General features: G+C 47.6%; 1 protein-coding gene across 2 annotated transcripts in view; it reads right to left on the bottom strand.

The window, feature by feature from the left end:
* The window catches only part of LOC127036682 (zinc finger protein 436-like), a 155,280-nt gene that overhangs the window by 125,764 nt on the left and 16,758 nt on the right, over positions 1 to 12,758 (bottom strand). For both annotated transcript variants that reach the window (XR_007770205.1, XM_050927793.1), the window contains one exon: positions 227 to 340. Coding sequence is in view for 1 of the 2 variants with exons in the window: in XM_050927793.1 (XP_050783750.1) it covers positions 227 to 340 (114 nt within the window). In the remaining variant the exon portion in view is untranslated. The remainder of the gene's footprint in view (positions 1 to 226; positions 341 to 12,758) is intronic.

The following is a 12,758-nucleotide window of genomic DNA, read 5'->3' on the forward strand; positions in this document are numbered from 1 at the left end:
GGTCTGCATCTCACCAGAACACTCAGGGGAAAGAGAGATCAGGGAAGGTCCTGCTGCCAGTTGTCAGTGAGAAAAAGAGGGAAGCCATGAGTGACATCTGCCATAATGATTCTACAACTGCAGGGAACAATCCTGAACTTGGAGAGCTCAGACGGTCTTTGTAGGGCATCCCAAATGTTTCCTGCATTCCCAAACAGTTTTTGATCTGGCTTAACCAATTCCTCACCTGTGCAGGCAGCTCTCGGGGACACTTCTTTCTCAGAGCCATGGAGGTCCGGGACCCATGGCTCCTCCCCTTGTTCCAGCTGCAAGATCACATCAGGTTTGCAAATTGGAAACCCTGCTCAAAGCAAAGAAAACAAGGGAGGTCAGTGGAATTTGTGGGATACTGGTCACAAAGAATATTCCATAGTTTTAACCCCAGCTCATTTTTAAGCAGTAACATCCCAAGGCTAGCTTCCTTGGCTCAAAGTGGCAGAAGAGTTGTTATTATTATAATAAATCATATGCATTACCTTAGTGCCTAAGGACCAACGAACACTGGGTCCTCATTGTGCTAGGCAAAGTACAAACAGAGAATAGTAGATGGCCCATTCCCTGAAGAATTTACATCTAAATAGACAAGACAGACACAGAATGAGGGAGGGGTAGAACCCACTGTTAGAATAGAGATATTCAGGCTTGCCTGTAAAGCCTACAGTTTAAGAACTTAGGTGTATTTTTATCACTTAGCTACTTACACGGGTATAAAAACAAAGAATCAAAATCACAGTCTGCCTGTGTAGGGGTCTTCTCTCACTAGGATAGCCTGAGGCCTTGTTCTTAGGCTAAGGCCTTTGGCTAAGCAGCAGGGGCAGCTAAAAGCTGGGAAGCGAAGGGTCACATCCTCACATCGCAAACCAGTCACAATGAAACAAGGTGCTATTGGGCTGTGTCATACGTCTCACCCCCACTCTGAACTTTAGGGTACAGATGTGGGGACCTGCGTGAACACCTCTAAGCTTAACTACCAGCTTAGATCTGGTAAACTCAGATCGGTGCCACCATCCAGATTTCTGAATACCTGGAAAACTCTCTTTCCCCCCAAAACCTTCCTCTCCCTGTGTAGCCTTGAGAGACTCCACCAATTCCCTGGTGAATCCAGATCCAATTCCCTTGGATCTCAAAAACAAGGAAGAATTACTCCTTCCCCCGTTTCCCTCCCTCCCACCAATCCCTGGTGAGTCCAGATCCAATTCCCTTGGATCTAAAAAAAAAAAACAGGGAAAAAATCAATCAGGTTCTTAAAAAGAAGGCTTTTAATTAAAGAAAACAAAGGTAAAAGAAAGAAAGAAAACAAAACCCTCTGGGAGACAGCATACCAGCTAATCTCACAGACAATAGATTTAAAACACAGGATGTTCCCCTGGGCAAAAACCTTAATACACACAAGAATATCCAATTTGATAATTCCCCTAACTGCACAAAGACAAGTTACAAACGAAAATAAACTTTTTTATTCCTTTCTAAAACTTACTACTCTGATAAGAGGCTGGTTCCTTGATCTTTTTCATTCTGGCTGACACTGAAACAGACTCTAAATAAAGGAAAATTCCCTCCTTCCTTTTGAAACATCTTGTTCCCTTATTGGTTCCTCTAGTCAGGTGTCAGCTAGGCTAAGTGAACTTCTTAACACTTTACAGGTAAAAGAGGCATTAACCCTTAACTATCTGTTTATGACAGGCTGTTAGGAAGAGGATCCTGTCTCTATCATGCTCATTACCACCAGATAAAGAAACAAAACTTAATATGGTTAAAGAAACCTTAGTTTGATAGCATTCTGTCTGGCAAGAAATCACTTATCAATGGTTGTGGTTGTGAAACCCTCATTTCTGTATTTTTTTTAATCTTTTCCCCATAAAGCAAACAGTTATGGATCCATAGGATTTGTGCAATGCCTTGGCTTTTAAACAGTCTTTGGGAGGTTCCCCTAAGGACTCCCACTCTTCCAGAAGGATAGACCATGTAGTTTCAACACCTGAGACTGAGCCTCTGGCTTCAACACTCCTATTTCAAGCTATGAGCTCTGCCAGCAGGTCCAGCTGAACTACACTTCTGTTCAGTGACTGTTCCTCACTCAATGCACAGAGCAAATTTTTGCTGTGATACTGGGCAAACTTTTAAAACATAGCAGAGCTTATTAGTCAACTGAGCATTGGGAAGTCCTTAGATGAGGACAGAGATGTGAAGAAGACAATATAGTCCATACTGGCCAATGCCCTTGAGCCAGGCTGCTGTAGAAAAGAGTTTGGTTTCCTTTCACTGTGCCTGTCCATTTGTGTTCACTCTGGTAGAGCTCCCTGTGCCTGCGAGCCTAGTTCTTCCTGCTCCCAAAAATATAACGAGTCCATGTATGCTTCACTCAGCCAAGCCGAGATCCTTCCATGGACAGGTGACAATTATCCCCTTGTCTCTGTAGGGTATTCCATTGATGTAGGTTGGTCCCAGCCAGTCCTTAATGACCCATTCATATCATCCCATGACAGATACGCGACAACACACCTCATGTCTCCTCTTTATAATCATAGCAATACTAACCACAGAGGGAAACTGAGGTGTGTATTGGCATCATAGAAATATCACCAAAATTCCCACCTCTATCACACACACACAGCTCACAGTCCTTGGAGAGAAAGTAAAGCACAGGAACTGGACATTAGTCCAGTAAACACAGTGGAGGACAAGCTGCAATCCTCAAACCCTGGTCAAAAAGGAGAGGCATGTGGGTCCCTACCCATAGAGAAAGCTGGCTAGAGGCCTGATACTTGAAAGGGCATTCCTTGAGCAGAACTTTGAGGCAGGTCAAAGGCTTAACTACTCCTGAACTGTGACATTGCAAAAGCACATTTTGGAGAACTAGGAAATCTACTGACTCAGGTTTAATTGGAGGGAGAATTAAACTCCCTCAGTGTGTGGAGAAGGGTGGGGAATTAAATGCTAAAATTCAGGAGCAACAGCCTCTAATTCTTCCAGAAAAGGAGACTGTAAGAAACAAGAATTGGGCCACTCAACCTCAGGAGGGAGAGGCTCAAAGATCCAAGGAGCCTGGAGGGAAGACAACGTGTGGTTGATGGGGAGATGGGGGACAAGACTCTTGTCAAACTCTCACTCCTGGCAACCTCAGCCTGAGTTTATGATCTATGACCACCATGTCTTGTGAGCAATTTTATACTCACCTGAGCAGGGGTCGGCAATCTTTCAGAAGTGGTGTGCCGAGTCTTCATTTATTCACTCTAATTTAAGGTTCCACATGCCAGTAATACATTTTAACGTTTTTAGAAGGTCTCTTTCTATAAGTCTATAATATATAACTCAACTATTGTTGTATGTGGCCTGGTCCACACTACACAGTTAAATCGATTTAAACAGCGTTAAATCGATTTAACGCTGTACCCGTCCACATTACAAGGCACTTTAAATCGATTTTAAGGGCCCTTAAAATCGATTTCTGTACTCCTCCCCAACGAGAGGAGCATCCCTAAAATCAATATTACTATATCGATTTAGGGTTAGTGTGGACGGAAATCGAAGTTATTGGCCTCCGGGCGGTATCCCACAGTGCACCAGTGGCCGCTCTGGACAGGTAACTGAACTCTACTGCACTGGCCAGGTATACAGGAAAAGCCCCGCAAACTTTTGAATTGCATTTCCTGTTTGGCCAGCGTGGGGCTCTCAGTAGCACAGGTGACCACGCAGAGCTCATCAGCACAGGTAACAATGCAGTCTCCTGAGAATAGAAAAAGAGCTCCAGCATGGACCACACAGGAGGTACTGGATCTGATCACTGTATGGGGAGAAGATTCTGTGCTATCAGAACTGCGTTCCAGAAGACGAAATGAAAAAACTTTTGAAAAAATTTCTAATGCCATGAGGCAGAGAGGCCATACCAGGGACTCAGTGCAGTGCAGAGTTAAAGTCAAGGAGCTCAGACAAGCCTACCAGAAAACCAAAGCAGCAAATGGCAGATCCGGATCAGGGCCAAAAACATGCCGCTTCTACGCTGAGCTGCATACAATTTTAGGGGGCTGCGCAACCACAAGCCCCCCCTTGTCCGTGGATTCCGAGGTGGGGGTAATAATCTCACCCATGGATGAGGATTCAGCGGAGGGGGAAGATGAGGAGGAGGAAGAGGAGGACGAGCTTGCTGAAAGCACACAGCACTCCATTCTCCCCAACAGCCAGGAGCTTTTTGTGGCCCAGACGGAATTACCGTCCCTGCCTCTCCAAGCCACTAGCCCAGACAGTGAAGCCATGGAAGGGACCTCTGGTGAGTGTACCTTTGTAAATATAAAACATAGTTTAAAAGCAAGCGTTTTTTAATGATTGATTTGCCATGAGGGCTTGCATGCATTAGCTGGCATTAAAGTTACTGGAAAAGTCTGTTAACATGTCTGGGGATGGAGCAGAAATCCTCCAGGGACATCTCTATGAAGCACTCCTGGAGGTACTCCAAAAGCCTTTGCAGAAGGTTTCTGGGCAAGGCAGCCTTGTTCCGTCCACCATGGTAGGACACTTTACCACGCCATGCCTGGAGCACGTAATCGGGTATCAAAGCCTAGCTGCGTATGGTCCCGGTGATTGCTGGCATTCAAGAAGCATCATTTCTTTCTCTCTCTGTGTTATCCTCAGGAGAATGATATCGTTCATGGTAACCTGGTTAAAATTAATGTATTTTATTAAGGGGACAGAGATGCCCATTCCTACAGGGCTGCTTGCCTGCTGCTTAAAAGAAATCCTTCCTTGCAGGTAGCCATGCGGGGGGAAGGGAAAAAGCTGCCCATTCCTACAGGGAGGTGGCTAAATGGCGCTGAGCTTGTTAGCATTTTGCCAGCAGGAATCTTCCCATCTCCTAGCCAAGCGGTGGGGGGGGGGGAGTAGGAGAAAGGGGGGGGTGATTAGCAGTGATCTGCCATTATAGCAGCCATGCGGTGTGGGGAGGGGGAACACAATTCACTTAGGGCTACAGTATTTCGTCTGCTGCTCCTTCTAAAAGCAGAAGAAAAAAGGGAGAAGATGTGCTTTTTAGCATTTGGCCAGCAGGAATCTTCCCAGCTACTAGCCACGTGGTTGGGGGGGGGGGGAGAAAGGGAGGGGTGATTAGTTGTAGGCCTTACCATGACCGCATGCAAGCTGAATTGTGATCCCCGGACCTGCGTCTGTGTTGATCTGTTACACCACAGCTGCAGGCACTAAATACTAAAAGAATCCAAATGTGACCTTGTAGTGAAATGACATGTGCTAGGTAAGGTGAATAGTGTAGTTCACTGTGAAAGAGTATAACCATTGTTCTGTGAAATGTATCTCTTATAATCCTTCTATCACTATTTTCTCCCACTCATGCAGCTGCAAATTTTTCAAGCCTCCCTACTCCATCCCGAAGGCTAGCTCAGATAAGGCGGAGGAAGAAGAGGACACGAGATGAAATGTTCACAGAAATCATAGGAGTAACTCGCAATGAAAGAGCTCATCTGGGGGAGTGGAAGGACCTGGTAGCAAAGTACAGGAAAGATGCCAGTGAACGTGAGGACAGGAGGGACCAACGTGAGGATAGGAGAGACGCTCGAGATGAGATGTGGCGGCAGGAAGATCAGTGGTGGCGGGATGCAACGCTGGAGCTGCTGCGCGATCAAACTGATATCCTCCGACGTCTGGTGGATCTTCAGGAAGAGCTGCGGGGTCACAGAGTGCCACTCCAGCACATGTTTAACCACCCTCAGTACTCACCATATTCCATATCTTCCACACCCAGACGTGTAAGAACGCGTGGGGGAAGGCTTTCTGCACCAGCCCACTCCACCCCCATGGACAGTCCAACCAAAAGGCTGTCATTACATTGAAACGTCCTCAATGGCCTTTTTCTTCCCTTCTATCCTCCTCCCAAACCACTCCCGAGATACCTTATTTCTCTTACTCTTTTTATAATTACATGCTTTTTAAACGAAGTGGGAGGGTGGGTTGCTTACAGGGAATGACTTTTAATAAAGAATACAAGCTTTTTAAACTATAGTAACTTTATTTCCACAAGCAAGCAGTAATGGAAGGGGGGGGTAGGTTGCTTGCAGGAAGAGTCAATAAATGGGGGAGGTTCATGAAGGGGAAACAAACACAGCAGTCACACCGTACCCTGGCCCATGATGAAACTCGTTTTCAAGGTTTCTCTGATGCGCACCGCTTCCTGGTGTGCTCTTCTAATCGCCCTGGTGTCTGGCTGTGCGTAATCAGCGGCCAGGTGATTTGCCTCAGCCTCCCACCCTGCCAGAAAGGTCTCCCTCTTACTCTCACAGAGATTGTGGAGCACACAGCAAGCAGCAATAACAAAGGGGACATTGGTTTGGCTGAGGTCTGAGCGAGTAAGTAAAGTTCTCCAGTGGCCTTTTAAATGGCCAAATGCACATTCTACCACCATCCTGCACTTGCTCAGCCTCTAGTTAAACAGCTCCTGACTACTGTCCAGGCTGCCTGTGTATGGCTTCATGAGCCATGGCATCAAGGGGTAGGCTGGGTCCCCCAGGATAACGACAGGCATTTCAACATCCTCAACTGTTATTTTCTGGTCTGGGAAGTAAGTCCCTTGCTGCAGCCGTTTAAACAGAGCAGTGCTTCTGAAGACACGAGCGTCATGAACCCTTCCTGGCCATCCCACGTGGATGTTGGTGAAACGTCCCTTGTGATCCACCAGTGCTTGCAGCACCATTGAAAAGTACCCCTTGTGGTTTATGTACTGGGTGCCCTGGTGCTCTGGTGCCAAGATAGGAATATGGGTTCCATCTATGGCCCCCCCATAGTTAGGGAATCCCATTGCACCAAAGCCATCCACTATGACCTGCACGTTTCCCAGAGTCACAACCTTTCGTAGCAGCAGCTTAATGATTGCTATGGCTACTTGCAACACAGCAGCCCCCACAGTAGATTTTCCCACTCCAAATTGATTCCCGACTGACCGGTAGCTGTCTGACGTTGCAAGCTTCCAGAGGGCTATAGCCACTCGCTTCTCCACTGTGAGGGCTGCTCTCATCCTGGTATTATGGCGTTTCAGGGCAGGGGAAAGCAAGTCACAAAGTTCAAAGAAAGTGCTCTTACGCATGCGAAAGTTCCGCAGCCACTGCAAATCGTCCCACACCTGCAAAACTATGCGGTCCCACCAGTCTGTGCTTGTTTCCTGGGCCCAAAATCGGCGATCAATGGGAAGAACCTCCCCCATTACCATCAGGAGCTCCAAAGCGTGGGGGCCCGCGGTTAGGGAGAAATCAGTGTCCAGGTCCTCATCACTCTCGTCGCCGCGCTGCCGTAGCTGCCTCCTCCTCTCCTGTGTTTGCAGTTCATGGTTCACCATAGACAGCACGAGAATGTGTAAGCTGTTTACAACATCCACGATCGCACTACCGAGCTGAGCAGGGTCCATGCTTGCTGTGCTATGGCGTTTGCTCAGTTCACCCAGTAAAAAAGGCGCAAAATGGCTGTCTGCTGCTTTCAGGAAGGGAGGGGTGAGGCTGTACCTAGAACCACCCACGACAGTGATTTTTGCCCCATCAGGCACTGGGGTAGTAACCCATAATTCCAAGGGTCAGGGAAGACTGCAGGAACTATGGGATAGGTACCCACAGTGCAAAGCTCCGGAAATCGATGGTAGCCTAGGACCATGGACGCACACCACTGAATTAATGTGCCCTAGTGTGGACGCATAAAATCGATTTTATAATATCGGTTTTATAAAACCGGTTTTAGTAATTTCGATTTTATGCTGTAGTGTAGACGTAGCCTGGGAAGCAAAGGTTTTTAATATGTTTAAGAAGCTTCATTTAAAATTAAATTAAAATGCAGAACCCCCCAGACCAGAGGCCGGGACCCAGGCAGTGAGTGTGCCACTGAAAATCAGCTTGCGCGCCGTCTTCGGCACACCTGCCATAGGTTGACTACCCCTGCACTATAGAGAAAATGTCATCATCAGAATATTGCTTATTAACTTGGAACATGCGTTGAGGGGCAAGGAGGTGAACATAAATAAATGGGTTATTAAGGGCAGGTCTACACTACAGTTGGGTTCGATGCTCTGAGATCGATCTACTCGTGGTCGATTTAGCGATACGATTTAGTTAACACCCGCTAAATCAACTGCAGATCGGTCTCCAGTCAACTCCTGAACTCTACCCAGATGAGAAGAGTAAAGTAAGTTAATGTGGGATTTTCTCCCCTAGACGCCCCCCCCTCCCCCAGTGTAGACCCTGCAGTAACTTGACCTAAGGTACGCTGACTCCAGCTGCATTATTCAGGTACCTGGAGTTGCGTAGCGTAGGTCGACTGACTGTGGTAGTGTAAACATAGTGTGGCAAATTGCTGGCACTATTATGATGGGTCTCGCTCTTTTCTCTTCTTTGGGGGGGAGGGGGGTTTCAGGGTGCCATTTCTTAGCCCTAATTTGGAATATTAATTGTCCCACTAGTGTCCTAGAGGAGGGGAGCAGAGAGGGAGGGACCTGGCCTGCCCTCTACTCCAAGTCCCAGCCCAGGGGCCCTGAGGATAATGGTGAACGACTTGAACTGATGGTTCCTTCCCCCGGGCTACTTTCCTCTCCTGCCCTTCAGCTTGTGGGGGGATTCCTGCCCTCCCTCTGCATAAGCCTGGTGTCCCTTACCTAGAGTCTAGGACTTCTTAGCCCACCGCAGCACTTCTCCAAACTGTCCTCTGCTTCCTTTCAAACTGTTCTCTGCTCCAACAGCAATGCTTTTTGTTTCAACTCCTTCAAACTTCTCTGTTCCAACTCCCACGCTATCTGATTGAAGCATGAGTTTTTATCATGTGACTGACTGCAGGTGCTCTTATTGGCTTCAGGTGCTCTAACTGGCGTCAGGTGCTCTAGTTAATCTATAGCAAACTTTCTTCCCCTTACAGAGAATAAGGCTCCCTTCTAACCCTCTCCCCTTGCCCTCTGGCCATGCTGTATCACATATCCCTCGTCGCTCAACACCATGAGGTTGGGCTACTTGGGACGAGAGGCAGTGTTGTTGCGATAGGCCACCAGCATTGCCATGTTGGCTTCCAGCTCTATGCTGTACCCGGAAATGGAAGGGCTGCAGGGATAGGAACCATCTAATCACTCTTGCATTCTTCTCCTTGTTTCTGTGCATCCACTGGAGCAGGGTGTGGTCTGTCACAAGGGTAAACCGCCGCCCCGTAGATAGGAGCGGAGAGTCTCCATAGCCCATTTTAACGCCAGACATTCCTTTTCAACGACAGCATACTTTTGTTCCCTGGGGAGGAGTTTCCAGCTGAGGTACAAGATTGGGTGTTCCTCCTCTCCTACCATCTGTGAAAGGATGGCTCCTAGCCCTACCTCTGAGGCATCTGTTTGTAGGATGAATTCCTTCTCGAAGTCTGGGGCCATGAGTACTGGATGGCAGCACAGGGCTGTCCTTAAATCTGCAAATGCTTCTTCTGTCGCATCAGTCCACTTTACTATCTCGAGGCCCCGAGCTTTTATCAGATCCGTCAATGGCCCTGCTCTTGTGGCAAAATGAGGGATGAATCTTTGATAGTATCCTACTATCCCTAGAAATGCTCTGACTTGCTTTTTGCGGACTGGTCAAGGCCAACCTTGTATTGCCTCCATTTTGCTCCACTGAGGTTTCACCAAACCTCTCCCTACTATGTACCCAAGGCATCCGGCCTCAGCTAGTCCTATCACGCACTTGAGAAGGTTAGCAGTGAAGCCAGCCTTCCGCAGGGCATCTAGCACTGCTTCTACTTTTCCGAGGTGCGTTTCCCAGTCAGGCCTATGTATGACTATGTCGTCTAGATAGGCAGCATACGTGGCATGGGGTCACAGTAACTTATCCATAAGTTGTTGGAATGTTGCAGGGGCCCCATGGAGTCCGAAAGGGAGGACAGTGTATTGAAACAGGTCATCGGCTGTAGAGAAAGCAGTCTTTTCCTTGGCATTCTTGGCCAGGAGAATTTGCCAATATCCTTTGGTCAGATCCAGAGTGATTAGGTATCAGATCTTGCCTAATTGATCAACTAGCTCGTCAATGCGTGGTATCGGATAGGCATCGAATTGGGATACTTCATTCAATTTCCGGAAGTCGTTGCAAAACCTCAGGGTGCCATCAGGCTTGGGGACTAGGACGATAGGGTTGGACCACTGATTGTGGGATTCTTCAATAACCCCGAGTTCCAGCACCTTCTTCACTTCCGTCCTAATTTCTTCCCTTTTAGCTTCCAGTATTCAGTATGGTCTTATCGTCACCCTTACTCCGGGACTGGTGACAATTGATAGGGAAAATAAAATCCCCTCCACATACTAGGGCTTTTCTGTTATCAAGGTTTTACAGGCCAAGCCCTTGGCTGAACCAGTTTGACTTCCCTAAAACTTGTTTACAAAGATACACTGTCTGGAAAAGGGAACTAGTTTTGGGACAAGGGGGGCCCTTGGGGTGTCAGTGCAGCTTTGTGTGATTATAGTGTGGCAATAGTTTGCTTGAATAAGGTAACTGCAAGTAAGGGTCACAGAACAGTTAGGCCCACATGACAATCAAAAATACAATGACAGGATGGTAGTGACGGAATGCTGCTGAAGTTACAATAGATAAACCATATAAGGAAAATTATCAATTATGTTTTGTTATGCTTTGCAGAATTAGCAATGTAAGTGCCAAATAAGGATGTGTTGGATGTATTGCTGAGTGACGCTTTGCGGTTTTAATCTTTAAAAGCTTGGTAAATTTGTAAAGGGCAGAGCAGCCGACCCTCTGCGTAGGAAACTGCCTTCTCTCCCTGTGTGCACACTTGTAATCAATAAAGGAGCTTCAGGCTGTCTGATCTAAAATCAATGGTGTGGTAGATTTTTCCACAACACAATATGATGTTGGACCAGGGTCGTACAGCCCAGTTGTGTACAGAACACATCCTGGTTCCGGTGGATCATCTCAATGACCTCTGTTCGTTGTTCTGGGGTTAATTCTGGAGATACCTTTACCTGCCCCTGTGGGTCGTCTGTCTGGGTGGAGCTCCTCGAATGACCAGACACGTCTCTCACTCACGCCAGGGCTTCAGTAAGTTGACGTGGTAGATTTGCTCTGGCTTTCAGCGGTCTGGTTGTCTCATCTGATAGTCCACCTCCCCAATGGCTTCCACTATCTCATATGGTCCATGCCAGCTGGCTAGGAGTTTGCTTTCTGCTGCTGGCACTAGCACCATCACCCGTTCCCCTGGCTGAAATCTCTGTACTTTCGCCCGATGGTTGTAATATGTCCACTGGGCCTCTTGCGCTTTTTCCAAATCTTCTCCTACTATAGGAGTTACTCGAGTTATTCGCTCTCTCATCTGTGTCAGGTGCTCTATGACATTCTTTCCTGGGTTGGGTTGTTCTTCCCAATCTTCCTTGGCGATATTGAATATCCCGCATGGGTGGCGTCCGTACAGTAGTTCAAAGGGTGAGACACCAGTGGATGCCTGGGGGACTTCCCATATAGCAAACATTAGATACAGTAGAAGGGTATCCCAGTCTTTTCCGTCCTGTGCTACCACCTTCCGGATCATACTTTTAAGGGTACGATTAAACCGCACGACCAGTCCATTTGTTTGTGGATGGTAGACTGAGGTCTGTATGGCCTGGATGCAGAGTAGGGCACATAAGTCCTTCATTAATTTTGACATGAAAGGGGTTCCTGGGTCTGTCAGGATCTCCTTAGGGATGCCCACTCTGGCAAAAACCTGTAATAGTTCTTTTGCTATTGCCTTGGATGTGGGGTTTCTTAAAGGAATGGCTTCTGGATATAGCGTGGCGTAGTCAAGGATGACTAATACATTTCGGTGGCCCCGTGCCGATCTTTTCAGTGGGCCCACTACGTCCATGGCTATCCTCTCGAAAAGGACTTCAATAATAGGAAAAGGTACTAATGGGGCCCGCAAGTAAGGTCGGGGGCTATGTGACTGGCATTCAGGGCAGGAGGCACAATAGAGCTGGACTTCTGCACGTATCCCCGGCCAATAAAACCTTCTTAGGACTCTATCCAGTGTCTAGTCTACTCCTAGACGTCCCCCAAATAGATGAGTGTGAGCTAACTCTAGTACTGCCCTTGTGTGTTTCCGTGGGACTAAGAGTTGCTCTACTTCCCCTCGTATTTGCTCTATCCTGTATAAGAGATCACATTTGAGCACACAATATGGCCTTGGGCCTTTGATTTTTCCTTCCACAGGTCCACCATTTACTTGCACTACCTCCTCCCTCACATTCACATATAGAGGATCATTGGCCTGGTCCTGCCCAAAATTCTCATGTGCGGTACTGATTTGACCTAATTCTAGGGGGCCTATTTCCACTGTTCCCCCTGGGTTGCTCCTACTTGGGCTGGGAAATGCCTGTTTCCTGGCCTGAATTATCTCCTGGCCTCCTGAATGGGTTCACCTACCCACAAGGGAAGTTTTTTGATTCTCCGCTAGAATCCTAGTCCCTAATCTTTCATCTGACCTCCTTTCCCGCACAGACTTTTGGGGTTTCCCAGGGGATGAGAATAACTCTGGAGCAAATTCAGCAAACGTTGCGGTGAGGCTATCTGTAGGTGCCTCCGTCTCAGCCTGGGGGTTGCTATCCTCCCCTAGCTCTATTGGGGTAAGCTCTCAAACCCGGGGAAATCTCTACCGATTAAGACAGGGTAGGGGAGCTTGGGGACCATTGCTGCAGTCACCCTGGTAGTACTCCCCTGGATCTCTATCTGTACCGG

This window comes from Gopherus flavomarginatus, chromosome 18 (assembly GCF_025201925.1).
Source record: "Gopherus flavomarginatus isolate rGopFla2 chromosome 18, rGopFla2.mat.asm, whole genome shotgun sequence".
Classification (NCBI taxonomy): Eukaryota; Metazoa; Chordata; order Testudines; family Testudinidae; genus Gopherus; species Gopherus flavomarginatus.